This window comes from Lactuca sativa, chromosome 4, assembly GCF_002870075.4.
Source record: "Lactuca sativa cultivar Salinas chromosome 4, Lsat_Salinas_v11, whole genome shotgun sequence".
In the NCBI taxonomy this organism is placed as follows: Eukaryota; Viridiplantae; Streptophyta; class Magnoliopsida; order Asterales; family Asteraceae; genus Lactuca; species Lactuca sativa.
The window spans coordinates 164277373-164300199 of NC_056626.2; the positions used below are offsets into that span (position 1 = coordinate 164277373).

The 22827-nt window shown below is 37.7% G+C and overlaps 1 protein-coding gene across 1 annotated transcript; it reads right to left on the reverse strand.

Moving 5' to 3' along the window:
• Positions 1-13662: 13662 nt before the first annotated feature.
• LOC111908597 (protein BIG GRAIN 1-like B) lies at positions 13663-15436 on the reverse strand. The gene has a single exon (XM_023904413.3). The coding sequence runs from the start codon at positions 15064-15066 to the stop codon at positions 13864-13866; it is 1203 nt and encodes a 400-aa protein (XP_023760181.1). The 5' UTR covers positions 15067-15436; the 3' UTR covers positions 13663-13863.
• Positions 15437-22827: the final 7391 nt, after the last annotated feature.

A 22827-nucleotide genomic window follows, 5' to 3' on the forward strand; every position in this document is an offset into this window, starting at 1 on the left:
GACTTTGATGGCTGAGAAGTTTATGCAAAGTTCTCCAAATGTGATTTATGGCTGCGGGAAGTGCAGTTTTTGGGGCATGTCATCGATCAAGAGGGTATTTCGGTTGACCCAGCTAAGGTGGAGGCTGTGATGCGATGGGAGGTACCGAGGAATGCCTCAGATATTCGTAGCTTCTTGGGTTTAGCGGGTTACTATCAGAGGTTTATCCAGGATTTCTCCAAGATTGTTGTGCCATTGACCCGTTTGACCAAGAAGAATGTGACTTTCCGGTGGGATGAGGATCAGAAGAGGGCTTTTAAGACCCTAAGTTGGAGGTTATGCGAGGCTCCAGTCCTAGTACTGCCTGAGGGGTGAGATGATTTAGTGGTATACTGTGATGCATCGATTTCAAGGTTGGGTGTAGTGTAGATGCAGAGGGGGCATGTGATTGCTTATGCCTCGAGGCAGTTGAAGCCTCATGAGGCAAATTACCCCATGCATGATCTAGAGCTGGGGGCGGTGGTGTTTTCCCTCAAGATTTGGAGGCATTATCTGTATGGGGTGTTGTTCATTATTTATACTGATCACAAGAGTCTAAGGTATTTAATGGATAAGTAGAACCTTAATATACGGCATAGGAGATGGATGGATGTGCTGAAGGATTACGATTGCGAGATCCTATACCATCCAGGTAAGGCCAACGTGCTGGCCGATGCATTGAGTCGCAAGGCGACGAGGTCCCCGATCAGGGATATTTGTATGAGGATGATTGTGAGTTCACCTTTGTTGGACATGATTCGAGGGGCCCAAGTCGAGGGGGTGAAGACAGAGAATTGGACAATGGAGAAAATTCGGGGGAAATATCCTTTGTTTGTTAAGGATAACCACGACTTGTTGACGCAGTGTGGCCGAGTATGGGTGCCTGAATCGGGGGGAGTGAGGCAGAGGCTGTTAGAGGAGGCGCAAAATCCAAGTTTTCTATTCATCCAGGTGCAACAAAAATGTATAGGGACTTGAGGCTGAGTTATTGGTGGCCCTGCATGAAGTGGGAAATCTCCTGGTTTGTGGAACGGTGCTTGACCTGCACGAAGGTCAAGGCCAAGCATCAGTGGCCTCATGGCAAGGTTCAACCGTTACCCATTCCCATGTGGAAGTGGGAAAAGATCACTATGGACTTCATTACGAAGCTACCGAGGACGGCGAGGGGAGTGGATGACATATGGGTTATCGTGGACATACTAACGATGAGTGCCCACTTCATTCCGATCTCCGACAGTATATTCGCAAAAAAGTTGGCGGACATCTATGTTTGAAAAGTGGTGGCTAGGCACGGGGTGCCGGTGTCGGTGGTTTCGGATAGGGATGTTCGGTTTACATCCAGGTTTTGGAAAAAGTTCCATGAGGAACTGGGTACTCAGCTACACTTTAGTACAACATATCACTCTCAGACTGACAGTCAGAGTGAGAGGATGATCCAAATATTGGAGGACATGCTGTGAGCATGCGTGCAGGATTTTGGAGGAAGTTGGGATACGTACCTCCCACTGGCACAATTCTCGTACAATAACAGTTATCATGCCAGTATCGATCGAGCTATATTCGAGATGTTATATGGTCGGAGGTGCAGCACCCCAGTATGCTGGGACGAGGTTGGACATCGGGTGATGGGAAGCACGAAGGTAGTACTCAAGACTACCGGGTTGATCCAGCAGGTGCGCGACCGGTTGCGGGTCGCACAGAGCCGTCAGAAGAGTTATGCTGATCGACGACGATCAGATCTTGAGTTTCAGGTGGGGGATTTTCTTTTGTTGAAGGTGTTACCCTGGAAGGGGATTATCAGGTTTCATAAGAGAGGCAAGTTAGGTCCTCGATTTATAGGCCCGTTTAGGATCATAGCCCGAGTGGGCAAGGTAGCCTATCATTTAGAGCTTCCAGAGGAGCTTAGTCAGATTCACAACATCTTCCACGTGTCTTAGCTTCGGAAGTGTGCTGTTGACGAGTCCACGGTTATAGCCTTGGATAATATTCAGGTGGATGGGGGCCTGAATTATGTCGAGAGGTCGGTTGACATCCTAGACAGGAAGACGAAGGGACTTCAGAACAAGGAAGTAAAGTTGGTAAAGGTGCAATGGCAGCACCGAAGGGGCTCTGAATGGACTTGGGAGCCAGAGGAGGAGATGCGGGAGCATTACCTCGAACTGTTTTCAGCCACAGACTTTGATGGCAAAGTCTAGTTCAAGTGGGGGAGAGTTGTAACATCTAAAATTCTATTATGTCATCAAACCCTAAGGAATGATAATTTTTGCAAAAATGGTCCCTTAAGTACGTTGGGTGTACTTAAGTGTACGCTTAGTGTACTGCATGGAAGTGGTCATAGAGGAATCAAGGTACGCTGGGTGTACCTTAAGTTATGAGGGGCGTACTCGCCAGGGACGCAAAACCCTAAATTTCCAGACTTGAGGCCTATTTAAACAACTTTAAGTCCCTTGGACTAAACCCTAGAGAGCGTCCACAACTTTTGAATGTCCATATGCTCTTGGAAACCTTGTGAGATCATTCTTGAGCCTTAAAGAGTGCATTTGTGGCTTTTAGTGTGTATTTCAAGAAGAAGGGGTGGTCAAGCAAGATTGGATCAAGTGAGTGCTTCAAGATCCTACACCAAAATCATCTTGCAAAGCTTCTGGAGGTAAAAAGCTTGCATCTTTCCTTTCTAATCTTTAGATCTAGCTAGGGTTTTGGTGGTTTGTCCCTTTGATGAACTTTTGACCTCTTTTGTTGAGCTAAGCCTCCCGATTTGATATGAAAGGCAGATCTAAGGTCCCTTAGTCATTTAGAAGTATAAAAATGGAAGCTTGATGAGAGATTTGACCTCATGCATGGGTAAAAGACCTTGGAAAGGTCTTAATGGAGTAGTTGGGTGTGTGTGAGACATGTAAAGGCATAAATTTTCCACCTTTATGCCTTAGGACATCTTTTCGGACTTAGATCTAGCTTTTGGACATGAAGGATTCAAGCATTAAGCACTTAATGGAAAGAGTGCTTAAAATGGTTTTACGCTAGTCATAACTAGATATACGCGGCGCGTAGTCCCTAAACCTTCAGTACGCTGCACGTACCAGGGTGGTACGCTGGGCGTACACAGCTTAGTTGGGCCCTAAGCTGTTTTGGGCCTTTGGGCCTCATTTGGTTGTTGGGCTTGATTGGATTCTGTGAGTTAGAGGCCTTTTCATATGTTTAGGCCATGGACTTATCAGTTGGGCCTTATTGGGCCAAGGGGCCCATTAAGGATATTGGAATTGGACTTTGGGGCCCATTTGCAAGAAAAGGGTGATTGGGGCTTGGGGGTAGAGTTTTAAGGTTGTTTTTTACCTTGGGTAATTTAAGGTATTATCATTGATTATATTATTATTATTGTTATTCAGCTCGGAAGGTTGCAGATTACTAGCAGGACAATATTCGTATTCATCGGACGGAGGTGAGTCTTCTCACCATACCTATGGGTCTACGGCACCAAGGCTGGCCCATTATGTGAACATGTTATATGTGTGTTATTCATTTATGAATTGATATTTCATGTGATATTATGTTGGTATGGAAGACCCCAAGGGGAGCCCGTGGCATTGGATATAAGACCATGTGGGGTAGCCCATGACATTCCTAGGTAAAGACCATGTGGGGTAGCCCATGACATTGGATGTTAGGCCATGAGGGGTAGCAGATGGCAGTCCTAGGTAAAGACCATGTGGGGTAGCCCATGGCATTCTTGCTGAATCGTATTGCATGGTTTCTGTGGCATGATTATAGCTTTATTAGCTATCAAGATATGTGCATGTGAATGTGTGTGGTATGCTCTGGGAAACTCACTAAGCATTTTGCTTACATGTTGTTGCTTTGTTTCAGGTATTTCTAAGCCCAAGGGCAAGGCCAAGGTGTGATGACGTGGCGTGCACTCTATCTCTGTTATTAACGTTTGGGACCGTCTGATGTTTTAAAAAAAGGAAAACAATGATGTAATGAATCTTGATTTGAAAACAAATGTTTTGGGAATTTATGCTTTATGAGAATGGTTTTGATTAACCTAAAATGAAAATTTTCTTTGTAAAAATTGGGTTGTTACATGTTCCTTTGGGACTTGATTTGTTCCTTTGTCAGTCAATCCATTCCTTTCTCAGATGATTCATTCCTTTGTCACATGCTCTATGAGCCCCAAGAGCTCCATTTAGCTCCAAGTTCTCCAAATGCTCCAGGAACATGATCCAAATGCTCAAGTCACATATAACAAACTAAGTATTATTACATGCTTATGTTTGATGATTAATTTTATTGTCATATATTTCTTTATCATTCCACATATTTCTTTATTGTTGAGCTTATCAAAGATCCATTGAGATTACCTTATATTTCCACAAATCAATCTCTAAACTTAAGTTCTTCTCTTAACAATTGGTCTCAGAGCCATAGTAGTTGCTTTTTAATCATCTTTAAGAACATAACTCGTTTTCAAAAGAAAAGCTTAGATTAAAAGGCCTTCTATACCAGTTAGATCATCTCTTGTACAAATTCTAAGGAAATATGGCACAAGCTTACTCTTTAAATATATCTAATAGTGTTGGAGGTTCTAATCGAGCTCCAATACTTTTTGCAAGTGAGTATTATCACTTGTCTCAATGTATGGACAAAAATTTAAGAAGACTTGGTAAGGAAGTTTGAAGATCTGTGGAAAAAGGACCACATGTACCTATCCTTACATCCATTTCCATTGATGAAACTCAAACCAGACATGGAAGCGGTCAAGCTTCCATGACCAGAACTACCAACGATGACATTGAAAAGATGGATAAAGATCAAATTTCTTTCTATGAAGTCTCTTGTGGAGCTTCTCCTAACAAATTTGATCGTATTATTAATTGTAAATCAGCAAAAGAAACTTGGTATGTTCTTAAAAATCTTTATGAAGGAACAGAGCAAGATTAAGAAAAGAAGCTGACGACCACCTTTAACGAGTTCAACAAATTCAAATCGCTTCCTTGTGAAAGTCTTGGTGATTCTGTCAAAACATTCAACCTTATCGTCACCAAACTCTCAAATGCAGGCATCACTCGAATTGATCATGAAACAAATTTGTAGTTCCTAAATGACTTAGGAAGTAGTGGATTATGGAAAAGATGATAGTTCAATTTGAAAACAAAATCAAAACACAATCGTTGTACAAACCCTACGATGAACTATAAGATCAAGATTCTACGGTGATGAAGAATAGAATGGACCTAGGCGGACCCCTCGCTTAGGTCGCTCACTCACCGTAGTCCACCAACCAATCTCCTCAGTATCATCATACCGGAGAGTCATCATACCAAACCCCATATTATGGCACGTTGCATTCAAATGAACCAGAGATGCAACCTGATGATGAAGAAGCCTTTCGATATGCCTTGGCCCTAGTTAGTCAACAGTTCATTAAGCTCCCTTCACCCAACTACCAAAAAAATGAATAGTACACTAGACCTCCTTTTCACCACAACTACAATCCTCAAAACTCTCATCAACACTATCCTTAGCCCTCCAGATACCCTAGAAATCCTCTATACCAACCTCAGTCTCATGATTCACCTTTGATGCTTGCTAACTCCACTGAAACACCAAAAAAAGACAAATCCTCTCACACCAAAGAAAAGAAGGAAGAAGTCCTTATATGACAAATCCTCTGACACGATTTGGCGGTCAGCTGTGGGTTGACCATTTACTTTGACCTAAGTTTGACTTTGGGGCGTTTTTGGTAATTTGATTAGTAGTTTGAGCTCAATTGATTATGATTGTATAGATGGCTAGTAGAGTCAGCATTTGGAGCAGTGATCTGTGTAGTTGTTTCTTCAAACCGTGAGGTGAGTTCTCCTCACTGTACTTATGGGTCGAAGGCACTAATTCCAGCCCACTAGGTTATGTATCCTAGTATATAGGATGATCTTATGCTAGTTATATGATAGATTAGTAGATCTGTAAGATTACTTGTATTTTTTATTATATGTTTTTATGTTTATCTATTGTATATGTTGACATATTGTGGAAGGGGTTGAGGCGGTCCTGCTTTATGTTGAAGTCCAAGATACCTGGGGCGGTTTAGATAGGAGGTAGGCCCTACGAGGCGGTCCAGTCAGGCCGAAGACCGTAGAGTGGTTTGGATAGGGCGTAGGCCCTTCAAGGCGGTCCGGTAATGTTGCCGAAGGCTCGTAGAGCGACCCAGATAGGCCGTCGGCCCTACGAAGCAGTCCAGTCAATATGAAGGCTCATATTTGGATGTTATTGTTTATTATGTTGTATGGTGGTACTTTGGGGAACTCACTAATATTTGGCTTATGGTTTCAGTTTATTGTTTTAGTTACTTCAAAGGATCATGGGAAGGCGAATGCATGATCATGTACATCTTCATATTTTTATGACATCAAATCTTGGGATACTCTGATTTTGAATAATACTTTTGAAATAATGGTTTTGTAAATACTTTATGGATGAAATGAGTTGTTTTTGAAAATTTTAAATTTGTATGATTTTTGAGATGTTACGCATGGCCCATTGTCTAAGAGTTTCTCTTCGCCCTCACCTTTACTCAAGGCTGATTTATCAAAATTAGATCCATCACAGTCTATGGTTTCATATCTTTTAGAAGGTGGTGTGGAATATGTTTTAAATGGACTTTGAGATAGTGTATACGGATGTGCTTTTAGAAAAGATGAGACTGTTAGTTCAGCTTTGTTCTAGAAGGGACTACCTTGCATTTCAGTTTTCTCCGAGGCTAGAGAATATGATGAAGCAAAGAAATCCGAGTGTTTTTCTTGAGCTACTTGTTTCTTTAATTTTCTTACAGTCCTCTCCTTCTCTAGATCAAACTCTAATAGTGTACACATACGAAAATATTTGGGCGTACGTCAATTTGTTAAAATGTTGTTGCATGCGTCATAAACAAATACTAATTTCACTCCTTGGTTGCACTTTTGGGTAGCATAAGGAAACAGGGTTGAATCCTCAGGGACATAGACTAAAAGTGAAAGCCTCTTTGCGTAAAGCACATACTAGTCAGATGAAGAGAATAATAAGAAAGGTGATTTCATTGTAAACTTAATAACTAAAAATAGAAGTGAAATAAACTACAGAAAATTCAATAATAAAAATTGAATTCAGTTCTGTTGCAACTTTCCTAATTATGCAATCAACACAAACTTTGTTATTTAAGATGTGTTCTATCTAAGCTGGTACTAAAAACTACTAACACGCTCTAGTAAGTTCTTTTTTACCTAGTTAGTTAACCAAAACAAGCACTCCAGTTAATCCTAACTTTTTACTAACCAAATTAAACAAGCTCTTAATCAAGTTAGAAAAGCAGCATTATGATCAGTGTAAAATTCACAACAACATCCAATACTTCTTACAAGCTCAAAAGCGAAAAAAATATGAAATTCCAGTTTATAACAGCGTCAAATATCATCATGGAACCGATCTGTTACTTTTTACTTGTTCCCAGTTTATCAGAACAATTAAGGATTTCAAGAACTGATTAACTAGATTGATTTAATCCTAAATTAGGTTAGCAGGCTAAAAAGAATCATAAATCAAACATTCATTAAGCACAAAACTGAAATAACTAAATATAATTACACAATTAAAACCAAGTCTAATTATTGATTACATAAAAAGTACTAATCTTGCAGAAGTGAATCTATAGTTTTGCCAGACATGACTAAAATATGATATAGAACAATGAAAAGAGAAATTAAACTACTAATCTTACTAAACTAATTGAATTAGATGGTCCAAAACTTTAAGATCTTCAAGAATTTATGAAAAAGTGCAGAAATCGCCTCCAAAAGTCGCATTTGGTCGTCTGGGAATGTCTATGGTTTAAACTTATCAGATAAGGAGTATTTATACACAAGCTAGAAGCATAAGATGAAAGTTTTCAGAAAACATGACACTACTAGAAAACAGACCTTTAAGGACACACAATTTATGACACGCATTGATTTATGATATTCAAAAGTGTGTGTCCAAATATTAATGTCAGCTCTCCAGAAATTTGAAGGATATAGGACACGCATTCTTGTGTGCCATAAAATTAAAGTCACAAAAAAACACGGAGGATGCCTCTCAGAATGAGCATCTCGTATAACAATGTTGCTTTATAAATTTATTATGAAACGTGTGATGTTTATCCCAATGGGGGGATGAAATCCCCAAAAGTTAAAAATCCCGCTTGTTCTCCTCTTCCTTATGTCTACCAGCTAAAAATCTCTTCTCTCCTTACAAACCCTAGGTACGATTGAATGAGAAGCAGGTATGATTCTTCTCTTCCTGTTTCACAAAGGTATGTTGTAAAGCATATCGTCTTTCGTTATGACAGGGCCTTCCTTGACACACATTTGTGTGTCGCCGGAGCGTTTTACGACACGCATTGCGTGTCATAAAAGGTTGTTTTTGTAGTAGTGTGAACATGCTTTTTTGGAAAACCACGATCGTGTTTTTGCCTCGAAGTCCTGTTTTTCGAGTTTAATGGAGTGCGTTGCTAGTTTGAACATAAAACTCCAAAAACGATCGTCGTTCATAAAGAAACACAATTGTGTAAAGTCTTCTATGTCCTGAAAGTCGATTTTTGGATTGGAGAAGTTGTGAAGGTGAAGCACGGTCATGTGTCCAAAAACACGATTGTGTAAACTCAAAAACACGCGTTTCGGACGCGAACTCTTTAGTTTCAGCAAATCTAACCCCAGTTCCAGCTTCCTAAGGTATTTGTTTCTCCATTAAGCTCCGAATATGCATTCAAGCTGCTTCCAGATTACCTTCTCACTCGAACTATCTGAAAACAACATAAAAATATGAGAAGACTGGAATTCTAGCGATAACAAGAGTTGAACATTATTTAAACTAATGCATATCAAAAAGCATAAAATATAATGCAAAAACTAATAAATTACGAATATAAAAGATGTATAAAATGGCATCTAACACGTTTGAAGTTTCAGTTCAGTTATAGTTATGTTTTTCTTGTTTCGACTAATTTCGTAAAATGACTATAACTTCGTGCTAAAAACATTATGATAGTGAAACAAATGTATAGCCTGAGCTCAAAAATGTGCTTAGATTTATTGAACGAGGCGCATAGCTATCCCAACGAATCGATTCAATGTTCGTTTCTAGAAAAATCAGTTATATAATTGATTTGCTTCCTTAAAAATGGCATAACATTCGTGTATGATCTCCGTTTTCGACGTTTTTATATGCACAAAATCTTGTTAACATGTTCTATCCAATTAGAGTATCATTTGTTCATAAGTATTCTTAACACAAAATTCTTATTTTTAATGCATTAATCAATATTTATATAATGTGAATAGTGTTATGTCCGTTAGCGATCAACATTCATTGGAGAAAAAAGGGTATTATGTATGCAATTCGAAGTATGAAAAGTTTATTAGCATTAAAAGGTATGGAATATTGTAATGTGACATCCCCATTTTCACGGCTAGAAAATACCGATTTGTTTATGCTTATTTAAAAATCAAAGTATCTTTTTTGAAGAATAAGGTTGCAGAATTTGTACGCAAAAATAGGGTAAATGTATTATCAAAGCATTTTCGAAGAAATGTATTTTGTTTATATTAAAACATTAGGATGTCATCGTCAATACAAAAACATAAGCATAACGAAAAATTACAAGCCTTTCAATAATTAAACTACTGGCTTAATACTCCTTGAATCTATCAACATAATGTATCTTTCGTATAGCTACCTGTGATATAATCAAAAAATGAGTTAGTTTGGGAAACATGGTGAGTAGATAGAGATTTCAATCCCACAATGTGATAATAATGTATATCTCAAACCTGCAATGCCAACTATTATCATTAACATAAATATATCCTATCTCTAAAAAAATTCATCACATCCCATCGATTCCCACATATAGATCCTATACAACGATCTTACAAGATCTAGCCTAAAGGATCAATATGAAGACAAACTGACGACGATGGTTCGGAAATTCTCTGGCAGCAAACTAGGATCAATACATACATCAAATGAGGAGAATGGAATAAGTTTCACCATGACCTCCATTTGTAAAGACAACAAGAAAATTAAGTCAGGGGTGGTTATCTAGATAATTGTGCTTAGCAGTGGTAGATAATTGTGCCGACCAGTAGTCTAACACTGTGAGGTATTTTACCCCCAGGATCACCATGTATGGCAATACAACATCAGATATACCTAGTAGTGGTCTATTACTGACTCACTCTATTAGGCAGTCTACGAAGTTCCCTCAATTACTTCGTGAAAGGAAATGCTGACACACAAAGGTCATCAAAAGAAAAATTATGTGGAAATACTAATAAAGTACTCCCATATGTTCCCGTACCCGAACACACAATAGTGTCAAAAAAAGGACTTTGTACATGATAGTACTTTTAGCACACTGGTATGAGTAGGACTCGTACCCCAGAACATAATAACACCCCAGCTCAAGAAGCAACTAAGATACAAAGATTTAAAAAAGACTTGGTACATAGAGAGTACTTTTGTACGTAGGACATACTCCATCGATCATCAATCTCCTCGAACAGAGTTTCTACTTTCTATTCGGCAACACTATCCTAATTTAGCGTAATATTTTATACAGAGTATTAAGTATTAACATACATTTATCTTCTCATTTATAATACTTCTATTATTATTATTATTATCATGTAAATACTTCTAAACACATATAGAACCATACTTGGTTCGCATAGCGTATATCATCAAAAATACATATATCACATATTTCCAGATAATAAGTATATAACTCACATATAAACTTTCAACATATTTTTAATACCTTTATTAATATTTGTATTAAAATCATGTTCATGAAAGGGACTAAGCACTCACTTGTTAAAATGACGACTTGAAATTTGGCTAGCGCTTCGCTTCTAGCAACTGTCTTTTCCTTTGACGTAACCTAGCATTATTATCGCTAAGTTTTGGTCTATTATTATTACGAGTAAATATTAGTCCAGATTCATCATTAACTCAAACTCTACTTTCATGATCTATCAAGTAAAGAACAACAAGGTAGGATCATATCGGAGGTAAGGTTCGTTTGGTATACGAAGTATACTGTTTGGAAATCCCACTTTAAACACCTCACTTAATCACAACCTAGACATCATCCCCGTAAGTAGATCAATCGGTATAACGACTTGGAATCACTGATAAATCTTGTTTATAGGTTCATAATAACGATAATGAACTTAAACATAAGTTATAGCTCAATTAGGATAAGCATAACTCACTTACAAGCGGGTTTAGCGGCGAACCAGGCTCTGCGCGGGCATAACTTCTGAGTCGAAAGATCTTCTTCCGTGGGCCTTCTGGTGCTATGGGACTTGCTACTAACTCCTAAGACAGGCTAGAGAAAATCTTAGAAGGTTTAGGGGTGCTTGGGAGAGAATTAGATGAGAAGATGTGGGAAAATGAGGGGAAAATGCCATCTATTTATAGGTTGCCAACAACCAGTACGTTGGGTGTACGCAAGGGTACGCTGGGTGTACTTAATATGTTGGGCGTACTCTTGCCACATGTCACGATCTCGTGCAAAGCCGTGGGGAAGAAGGTGTGGCCCAGATCTTGCCACGTGTCACTCATTGGTTAATTCAAAAAAGTAATTATCTTCTAAAATTCATAAATTTTGCATATGAGCTTCGTCTTTGACGTACTTTATCTCCAAGTGTAGGTAGTGACGTGGTCTACAACTTTCGTTTAGACTCCGTCGTCTAATTTTGAATTTATTTTTAAAGTGATATCTTAACCGGTTTAGACAGTTAAAGTCTGTTAAATATTCATAACTTTGTCATCCAACGTCCGTTTTCGACTGTCTTTATATTGTTGAGCTCTTATTAATGAGATCTTCAATTCTTATTTAGGTCGTGTTGGCTAACAATCGATCGATCTAAAATTCGATTTCCAGACTGTGCATTGCTACGCTAAATCTTAGAAAAATCATAACTCCTCAAACAAAGTCAGGTTTGGACATTCTCTATATGCATGCTCTCGGTTTAACATATACTATGACATTCGTTTAGATTGCTAAGGCTAAAAGGTATTTCATCAAAATTTACTTTTTACGATACTCGGCGTCGTGCCAGTTTAGTCGTAAAATTTCGACGGGTCATAACTTATTCGTTATAAGTCGGATTTTAGCGTTCTTTATATGTACGGAATCCTTGTGACATATACTATATATTTGGTTAAGATTATTTATGCTAAATAATCTTCTATCAAAAAGTCATTTTTAACGTTTGTTATCTCTAAATTGACTAGCCTAAATCTGCGGACGTTACATGTACATTAGGTCCTATTACAAGTGCATTCGTGGGGTTTGGACCGGCGAAAGTTGACCTAATTTGGCTAGTTGTCACACTTCATCCCATGTATTTCACTAAGGTTTCATGTCTAGCTAAGAGATTCTCAAAAACTCAATGAGCAAAGGTTGAGTTGCCTATCCTTGAATTGCTATTACAAAGCTTATAAATTCAGGTTTTATACTATGAATTATGATTCTTTTCATATGAGCCTCACTGATATGAGAGTGAGGATCAAGATTTGTAATTTCTCTATGTGTGGGTTTAACTTTGTGAAACATTGAGGGATTGGTTTATCATGTTAAGACGCTATAGAAGTTTATTCTCAAGAAACTGCAACATAGTATAACTTTTTTCTCGGAGAATAAGGTTCCAATGTCTCCAAATCCTCTTTTGGAGTTATCACATCTCTGATATGCTGAAGTGTATCCTCTTCCATGATAGTTTTTTAATACGAACATCACTTTTCCTACCTTAATATTCCCTTTATGTAAATTCCATTGTTTTCTTCCACCTTAGGTTGTCTTATCTCTAACGTATTCACAACTACCCATAAATCATGGATGTCACTGCATATACAACATAATGCAAATAGACCAAATGTTAAACTTATGGTTTTTGAGCTTCTTTACACCACCTACAATTTGTAGTTTTCATATACAACAATGCAAGTAGACCAAGTGTCAAACTTATGGTTTTTGAGCTTCTATACACCACCTACAATTTGTAGTTCTGCAATCGGTAACACACAAGCTCTCATACCACTTTAATAACCTTTGGAGAGACAACTTTCCTACCACACAACCAATACCTCGTGTAAAAAGGAGAACAATTATATTATGAAAGTGTTAGTGCATATCATCTTGAAATGAGAGCATTGCAATAGCCATATATGCCAAAGCAGGAAAATAGACATTGCTATTAGACTACCACTACCATGAAAATTAGGAACATGCATAGAAAATAACTATCCCATGTCTAGACTAATTCAACAGAGAGAAATCTTGACATAACAAAAAAAATAAATAATATTGGAGGCATGTACATGATTGCATGCATGAATTGCACATGTTGGATGTTGCACTTTCAATATTGTACTCATAATTGTGAACTTAGTCCATCTTTGGAAATATTATATGGGGAATGGATAATATCCGCATTGAATTTCAAACCTAAGGATAGCATTAGGTCGATCTGAAAATTTGGACTAAATTTATGATTTTTGGTAAAGTATAAGGACCAAAAGTGTAATTTTCTCTTAAATACATTTTACATGATATGATGTTTAACGGATACCCATTAAACTCTAATGTTTTGTTATAAGTTAGCCGTTATATTTTATTTAATAATTTCAACCCTAAAATATAATACAGATAGAACGTCTTACATATTAATTTCCTAAGTACTGATTTTATATCATATCTAATTTTAAATAAGTTCATCCCAAGTGGCCATATACTTTTGAATTTTTCATATTTTGGTTTATGGCTGCTGAGGATCATACAAGGAGACCCTTAGCAATGGCTCGATTTGCAGCAATACTAGTTGTTTCGTAAAGTGGCAATTCCTTCATACATTGATCCATTCCAATGGCGGAAAGATGATCCAGTTCAAAGAGATCGGAGCTTGCATAGCTTGCAGAGTCATCTTCATCGTCTTCGTCGTTGTCAGTAACGGCATTAGTTTTAATCGAATCAAACGGATAATCAACCTTCTTCTGGTAATTTTTCAATAAATTTCTCTTAGTTTCTTCGATATGGAATTTGTTCTCTGTCGAATGCTTTTGTATCTCTTCGCTGACTGAATTCCTGGCAAATTTTACCGAAAGTGAATCAGATCGGTCTCCGTTAACTGATTTGCGTTCACGAGGTTGACGATGTTCGTCGACAATCACAGTGCCTGGATAAAACCTCACAGATCTTTTTATCTCGGTGGTGATTATGTTTCCTCTTGACGACGACGATGGAGTTTTGCTCTGACACGATCGTGAAAATGAAGATACCGACGAAGGCATTGAAGCATTGGCCGATTTTGATTCCCTTTTCCCATGAATTACCGCCTCATCGTCACCTCCAGTGCAGAATGATTTCTTCGCGTTTCCAGTAGTGAAAAGTGAAATTAAAAAAGCTGCTAACCGACCTCCCGGAGAAAGCGGTCGCTTTCCTTTCTTCAGGTAACCATAGATCTTCATAGCTCCCGATTTCGTCTTCCCAAACTTGCCTTTACGTTTACCCTTTGGTTGCAAATCTTCAGGTTGATGATTTTGGGGATACGTAACACTCTGTTTGTCGCATTCATTGGCATCGTGGGTGCTCGTACGAATAGGTTTAGGTCTCGCCGGACATCCGTATACTGTTTCAGCCTCCGACGACGACGAAAATCCGACGCCATATCCAGAACAGGAAGAACCGAGGGTTGAATTGTAGAAGAAGGAGTTACCTTCACTTCGTTGGGAACTACTTTCAAAACCTGCAACTGATTTTCGTCCAACAACCATTCCCCTCATATTCTTCGACCCACTACCATCAACTTGGAAACAACCATCAATGCTTTGTCTCTTCTTCACACTTTCTCTATAAACTACCGACTTCTCCTCGCCATCTCTTTCATCGATCGATCGGTAGATTTTGTCAAGCAAAGTCGACGAGAAAGACGGAATTTCTCTTTGGCACCTGTACCGAATCCTATCAACAGCATCCATTAACGACACTTTTTTCACGAAAAGAGTCAAGCAGAAAGGAGTTTGGATCAAAATTGTAACAGTTTTGAAAGGAATGGGGGTTGAGAGTGGCAGATGATGACACACTTTTATGAAGTGAAACGGAAAACAAGAGATCCGATGATGGGAACAGAGTCGGCAATAGAGGTAAATATTTCTGACTTTTCCCTGTATTACAGTTACTACCTTGTCTTTATAAAGATGCGTTAGATGGGGTATGGTCGGGTGACAAAGCTAATTAAGCCTTATCACGCTGTGAATCCAGAAAAGGTACCTTCTTCAAATTATTACTACTTTTCTATAACTACAAGATTTTTTAAAATGTATATATGATAAATAATTAATAAAGGTTTAAGAACATGACCTATAGGGCCATGAACTTTAAAGCATATGTTCATATAAGTAAACACGTAAGCATATATAAGGAAATTGCTTTATTGGTATATGATGCACGGAGTCAACCACCTTGGAAAGATGGCAACATTAATGATGGATCTCTTTTTTAATTTTCATGAATCGCGTAACGGGCCGACAATGAATTCTCACGGACTGTTCCATGAGCTTCTTTACACAACTCCATTGGATGCCTAAGGCCCTTTGTTTTTGTATTATACTTTGTTCTTCCTTGGTGAGTAAACGGTCAGTTAATTCTATCGTTTATCATTTGTAATCGCAAGTTTGGTACAAATTAATGATCGACGAGGAAGAGCTTGTGGTCTTTGAGATCTCCATGAAAAAAGTCACTTCTAGATGATGTATATGTCAATTTTTCCCATATCAATGCTTAGAACTGTAAGTGTGGTGGCTGATTTTTCTATAGGGTTACACATTCATTATAGTCTACCCTAGCCTCATGAGACTTCCCATTAACTACAAGGCGTGCTTTGTATTGCTCAAGACCATCATTATCCCTAAATTTATGATGGAATAACCACACACAACGAATAATATGCACCTATTTAGTTTGGATACAAGATCCTCATGAGACTTCCCATTAACTACAAGGCATGGGATGTTGATTTTGGTATGAACATAAACGTGAAATGTAGGGAGATGAAGAAGAAATAAAGAAAATGAATCTTGTTTTGTTATTATCGCTCTCACTAACTTATTACATCTTACACAAGTAAACAAATTATTAATACAAGTTAATCACTAGCTAACTTGATATGGAAGCTTAACAAACTAACTAACAAGTCACGTGATAAACATGTGAAGTGACTAACTAACTAACAATCTAACTCAACATGTTTTGTCCCTTCGTGAAATACCAGGTTCTTAGCAATGTGAATAGAAGCTTGACTGTTGCATTTGACTTAACTAGATTAACATTTGGGACAGTAAATTCACGAAATAAACGAGTCAATCATGCCAACTCACCTCTCACTCTTTGCATACTACGACATTCTGCTCCTACAGAGGATAATTCTAACATCCAAAAATCATGACCAAAAAATTTCATTTTGATTTATGTAAAAACAGTATTCCAAAACATTGTTCCCAATAAAAATAAATATGTTAAACATCATGAAAATCAGAGTATGATTCATAAACATAATCAATATGGTGTGTGTGCTTCAGTCAACCCGAACTCTTCCCCTTAGAACGAGAACTACCTGAAACATAAACTAAAACCATAAGCACAAAGCTTAGTGAGTTCCCCAAAATACCACATACCACACATATCATATAACGGGCCCCGCCCACACTCGAATAATAGTGAGATATGAGCCCAGCCCAAACTCGAATAACGGGTCTCACCCAGACTCGAATAATAATGAGATACGGGTCACGCCCACACTCACATAATGGACCCCGCCTAATAAACATACATATACAAGCACATACAAGTATCACACAGACATCAAGTATAATAACATAACCAAACGAGGGTCGGCCTTGGTGCCTTAGACCTGCTAAACTTAGTCAGGAAACTCACCTTGAAAAGCTGAATGAAACGAATTATCCCTGACTGTTGGTCTTACAGCTCCCTGAGCTATCAATTGCAACATAAAAACTAATTAACATTTGGGATCTACCATATCTACTTGGGGTAAAAAGACTATTTTACCCTAGCCTAGCTTAGTCCAAGAATGAAGCCCATAACCATAATCCAATGGCCCCAAAATTAAACAATTCAACAAGGCCCAAAATACGGCCCAATTTACAATTGGGCCCAATACCTTCTCATGGGCCTTAGCCCAAGGCCCTATAATACTCTTTGCCCAAAAACTCGCAAAATCATATGGCCCAACTAATACATGTCCTTCTATGCCCAAAACGAGGCCCAGCCCTAAAGCCTAACTTTGAATGGCCACATAACTGAGTATGCAAGGCATACTCAGTTTGTACGCTAAGCGTATTGGCTCGAGGGCTTCTATGATGCGCGTACTGGCTCGTACACCCATCATACTCAACCAAATCATCACCTTCTACTTTAAGCACCTAACTCGTTAAGACTTCTCTCCAGAATGTAGATTTGACCTCCTTAAGCTGTAATATCACGTAAATTTGCTAACTTTACGTCCATGCATGGCCATAACAAGCTCTAAAGCTCAAAAAGGACTTAATGAAGGACTTAATGAAAGCATGAGGCCCTTAAACTCCATAAAGTAGGCACCTTTATGCCTAAGAAGCCCATGAAGACCTTATATCTGAAAGAACAAGCCTTTGGGACGTCCTAATCCCAATATCCATCTAAACCATGGCTAAAAACATAACCATTAAACCCAAAAGGAGATCTAAGCATCTAGCAACCAAGATATGAACTTGATACCTCAAACTATTTGCAAAAAGGGTAGTGGTTCTGGATCCAAGACTTCCTTTTCCAAGCTTAGCAATTTCAAGATGTTCGAACTCCTTTACAATAAACAAAATAAACACCAAGCTCTATTTAAAGAATCAAATGCTTGACAATGGAGGCTACAACTCGTTTTAGGGTTTTGGAGGCTTTGAGTGCTGGTAAAGAGGCCATCTATAGAAGATAAGGATGCTTGAATAGGGTGCAACACCCCCAATTAGGGTTTCATTAAAGTCTAGTATGCCCAACGTACACATACGTACGCCCAATGTATGCGACTTAAGTCTCGTCTCAGCACCAACCTAGTACGCTAAGCGTACGAAGTGGTACACCCCGCGTACTGGCTTCTCAACTAGTATGCTAAGCGTAGCAAGTGGTAGGCTCGCGTACTACTTCAGCGACTAAAATGAAATTGTTGAATACTCAAGGGTTATATGGCACATACCAGGGAACAAGTGTTACAATAACGAAACTGTAATTTGTTTCTTTGACTTCCATGCAATGAGGCTATTTCCAAGAAGTATTATGAAGCCACTCACACTTCTTTTAGATTGAGGACATAAAACCCAATCAGAATCATAGTATGCTTGTAATGAATAATCAATGGATTCGTTCATGAATAAACGTTGATTAGGATCATCTTTGAGATATTTTAGAACACGTATAACAACATCTAGGTGTGGCTCTCTTGGCTCAGACATAAACTGGCTTAAATGTTGAACAACAAAAGCCAAACCGGGTCTAGTGTGGACTAAAAATTTAAGCTTGTCCACAAGTCTCCTATAAATTTCCGGTTCTTCCAAAACTGCCCTTTGTCCCGAAAGTAGTTTAGAATTAGTTGGAAGTGGACAAACAGTAGTCCCATTAGAATCAAACTCTTTCAAAATTTCATTAGCAAAATTCCTCTGTATAAGAATCACCCCAAATGAGAATATAACACTTCAATTCCAAGGAAAAAATTTAAATGACCAAGATCTTTACTTTCAAAGGTAGAATCAATAAATTGTCTTAAACTTGTGATTTTTTCTTCATTGTTACCTGTCACCATAATGTCATCAACGTAAACAACAATAAATTTGTCATATTTGTCATAATGTTTGAAAAATAGTGAATAATCATTCATTGAATGTTGATATCCTTTAGTCTTTAAAGCAAATGTCAACTTTTCATACCATTTCATAGATGCTTGCTTAAGACCATATAAGGATTTCTGTAAAAGACAAACTTGATGTGAATTCGTAAGTTTCAAAACAGGAGGGGTTTCATGTAAATTTTTTTATGCAATTTGCCATGAAGGAATGCATTATTCACATTTAAATGACACAATGGCCATTCTTTCTTTACAACAGTTGTAACTAATGTCCGGATTGTTGTCATTTTCACCACACGAGTGAAAGTTTCATTGTAATCTATTGTAGTTTTTTGAGTGGACCCTTTTACAACTAATCTTTCTTTATATCTTTCCACTTCTTCATTAGCCTTGTATTTAACCTTGTAAACCCATTTGCAACAGATGGGTTTCTTTCCTTTAGGAAGATCGACTAAAGTCCAAGTATTATTAGCTTCAAGTGCTTGAAGTTCCTTATTCATGGCTTTTTGCCATTCAGGGATGGTAGCAGCTTCATCATAAGAAGATGGTTCTTTGATCTTAGACATTTTGTGAAAAGATTGTTGACTCTGTTTAAATAAAGAACTAAAACACACATGTTTACGTTGGTAAGTATGTATGATAGTATGTATAAATGATGCAAAGTGAAGACATAAATCTTTTGAATTTGTAACAAATGCGTTGTTACAAATGTAGTCCTTTAAATGGGCAGGTGTAATTGGAACTCGTTCAGATCTTCTAGGAACAAGGTTGTCGGTTAAAGTTTGAGCTAGTAAAGGAGAAGAGGATTGATTAGGTGAGGGACTGATACTATCTTCAGAATGAGATAAACTTGGTTGTGGTGAAAACACTGGGGTAGAATGGTCACTGTGAAGTTGAAAAAGGAAAATATCTTCATAAAATGTGACATCCCTGGAAATAACAATCTTCTTGGTTTCCAAATCATACAATGTGTAAGCTTTCTCCATATGGATAACCAATAAAAATACAAGGTATTGATCTTGGTTGCAACTTATCCCTGTTATGCTGTAAATTGGTAGCATAATATAAAGATTCAAATGTTCTCAAATGGTCAAAAGAAGGTAGAGTATCATAGAGAAGTGAGAATGGAGATTTACCATGAAGGATTTTCGAAGGTAATGTGTTTATAAGAAAAGTAGAAGTTAAAAAACAATCTCCCTAAAATCTATGGGGTAATTTTGATTGAAAAGAATAGCTTTAGAAGTCTTTAACAAGTGCTTGTGTTTTCTTTCAACCACTCCATTCTGTAGAGGATTATATTTACAACTTGTTTGATGAATGATACCTTTTTGTTGTAGAAAATAAATACCTTCATTACTTGACCCTGATTCAAAAGCATTGTCTATTCTTAAGACCTATAATTTTCTCCCAAATTAGACGTCAATCATTTCGATAAAACCTTTAATTACTCCAAATGCATTGCTCTTTGTACTACGCAAATGAGTCCATGTAGCTCTTGAGTAATCATCCAAAATGGTCAAAAAAATAAGAATGATTATCATAAGTTTTAGTGCGAAATACATCCCATGTATTAACATGAATCATTTCAAAACTTGCTGATGTATGAATAGAACTAATCGAAAATGGGGGTTTGTGTTGCCTAGATTTAGAACACACATCACAAGAATCACAAGAAGTATTTGTAACACCCATAAAATTGAAGCCAAATTAAAACTTTTTAATACATTTTAAAACCATCAAGTTCTTATAGTTTGTTCTCAAAATAGTTTAGACATCAGAGTATCCTCATAATCAATTCATAAGAACATAAATATGATGTGACAACCCGGAATTTCCATTCTGTACAAACCAATTGAAGCCAATAGAAGTAGAAAAGTTACAGTGAAAATTCAGACTTCGAGTATAAGTTTGGCAGTTTTTCAGGATTTACACTTAAGGAAATATCAGGAGAGTGGATGCACCAGGGTTTCGTGCAACACTGTTATTCCAATACTCTAAGATATTAGACTTCATTCCGGGAATAAAAATATTTTCAGCCAAAAATATCTCAGGACTGTAAATAGAATTCTGAACCAAATTATGTCATTAGTTACATTTCCAACTAGAGAAAAGCCATTTTCTCTCTCACGGATCTTCGGGTTTTTATCCCAAATCGTGAGTACACTTCTCTAGTTGTCTTATAATGCTTATAATGTGCTTAATAACTTAGATTACATAGCAAATCTGTGAGATTCGGGAGTTTACCGCCCATGAACGTTCTTGGAGAGTAAACTGCTATATATGGCTTAAATGCTACCTAGTCTTTTCCCCATGTTACGTAACTACCTTAGGCTTGTATGCTAGTGTGTATATGACTAGAAAACATCAAAATCGGATCAAGAACCCAATATTTGGGAGTTTACCGCCCAAGAACACGCGGAGAGTAAACTCCATTTTAAGGGCCAAAAGTGTCCTAATGTCCCTCAAAGCCTTAGAACTCAACATAGGGACTAGCATTACATGTTTTAGACCACGAAACAATTAAAATCAAGGATGAAAAGTGAGTTCCCGACCAAGGGTGTTCCAGGGCCGTGAACTCCATGTTTAAGTGTCAAAATGCCTTGAAAATCTTCCTTAAGCCAAGAGACAAATTAGGACAAGTACCCTAGTGCGTTTGGGGCAAGCAAACACCATTAAAACACCAAGAAAAGGGTGTTCACGGCCCAAAATGTTCCAGGGCCGTGAACTCCAATAAATGGTGCCAAATGGTGTCATAATTCCTCCTAAAGCCTTGAACAATTGCCTAGAACATATCCTATGTGAGTAAGGGACTTGAAAGCATCAAAAACATCATTCCAAGGGAGTTTACAGCCGTAAACTCCAAGGGAATATGGTCTCAGGGCCGTAAACTCCTAAAAGGAGTTATATTATGCCCTAAACTCTTCCATAGACCAAGCCATTAAGTAGAAATGCTTATTATGGCCTTATAGAGCATCAAACATCAAGTGGACACATAGGTATGAGTTCACGGTCGTAAACTCACTTATTAGGGTCATTAGGGCTGTGAACCTCATGGTGGAGTATTCCTTGAGCCCTACACACAATAGCTTCCCCTACAAACACTTAGATGCAATCCTAGAGGCTAATAACACTTGATAAAGGTGTTTAGCATGTCCTAGGGTGTGTTGACTTGTTTATTAGTTGTTTATAGACTAATTTGTTACATATATGTGAAATTATATGTTAACTAGGATCATAGAGGGTGTTCAAGACTTCACTTGACACCTAGCGGTCCTACCTCTTCAGTTCATCGGTATCACCCACAACACGTGAGTTCATACCCCTTAATCAATGTTTTAACTATTTTTAAATGTTTTATGGGGGGGGAGGATACAAGTAGAATCATGCTACTTATTATATCAATCACATGTGATTAATAAGCAGCATTCAAATGATTGGCTACTCATTAGCCGTTTTACCAAACAGTTTCCTTCAAAAGTTTTTCATAAACACTTTATGTGTTTAAAAACTCCTTATTACACTGTACATTTTACTCTGTATATTACATTCCAAACTTATTTACAATTGTGTTTCAAACAAATGTTCTTTATACCATACTGTTTTATCAAACCCATGCCTTCAAAACCATTTTATAGATCGACACCAAGTCGATCTTTTCTTAGAAAATATTTATGTTCAAAGGTTTTACAAATCTTATTTTATGCTTTTATATTATAAATTGCATGCCTCTATATGTATAGTCATATAAGAAATGTTTAAAAGACTTAGGAAGGCTATCCACCCTATTTCCTTTTCGCGCTTGAGATGTGGTCTGGTGGGATATCGGGTACTCGTCCGAAGGTCGTTTAAATAT

Bases quoted from the DNA above. Each gene is read 5' to 3' on its own strand.
- LOC111908597 (XM_023904413.3), bottom strand. From the start codon at position 15,066: ATGGATGCTGTTGATAGGATTCGGTACAGGTGCCAAAGAGAAATTCCG.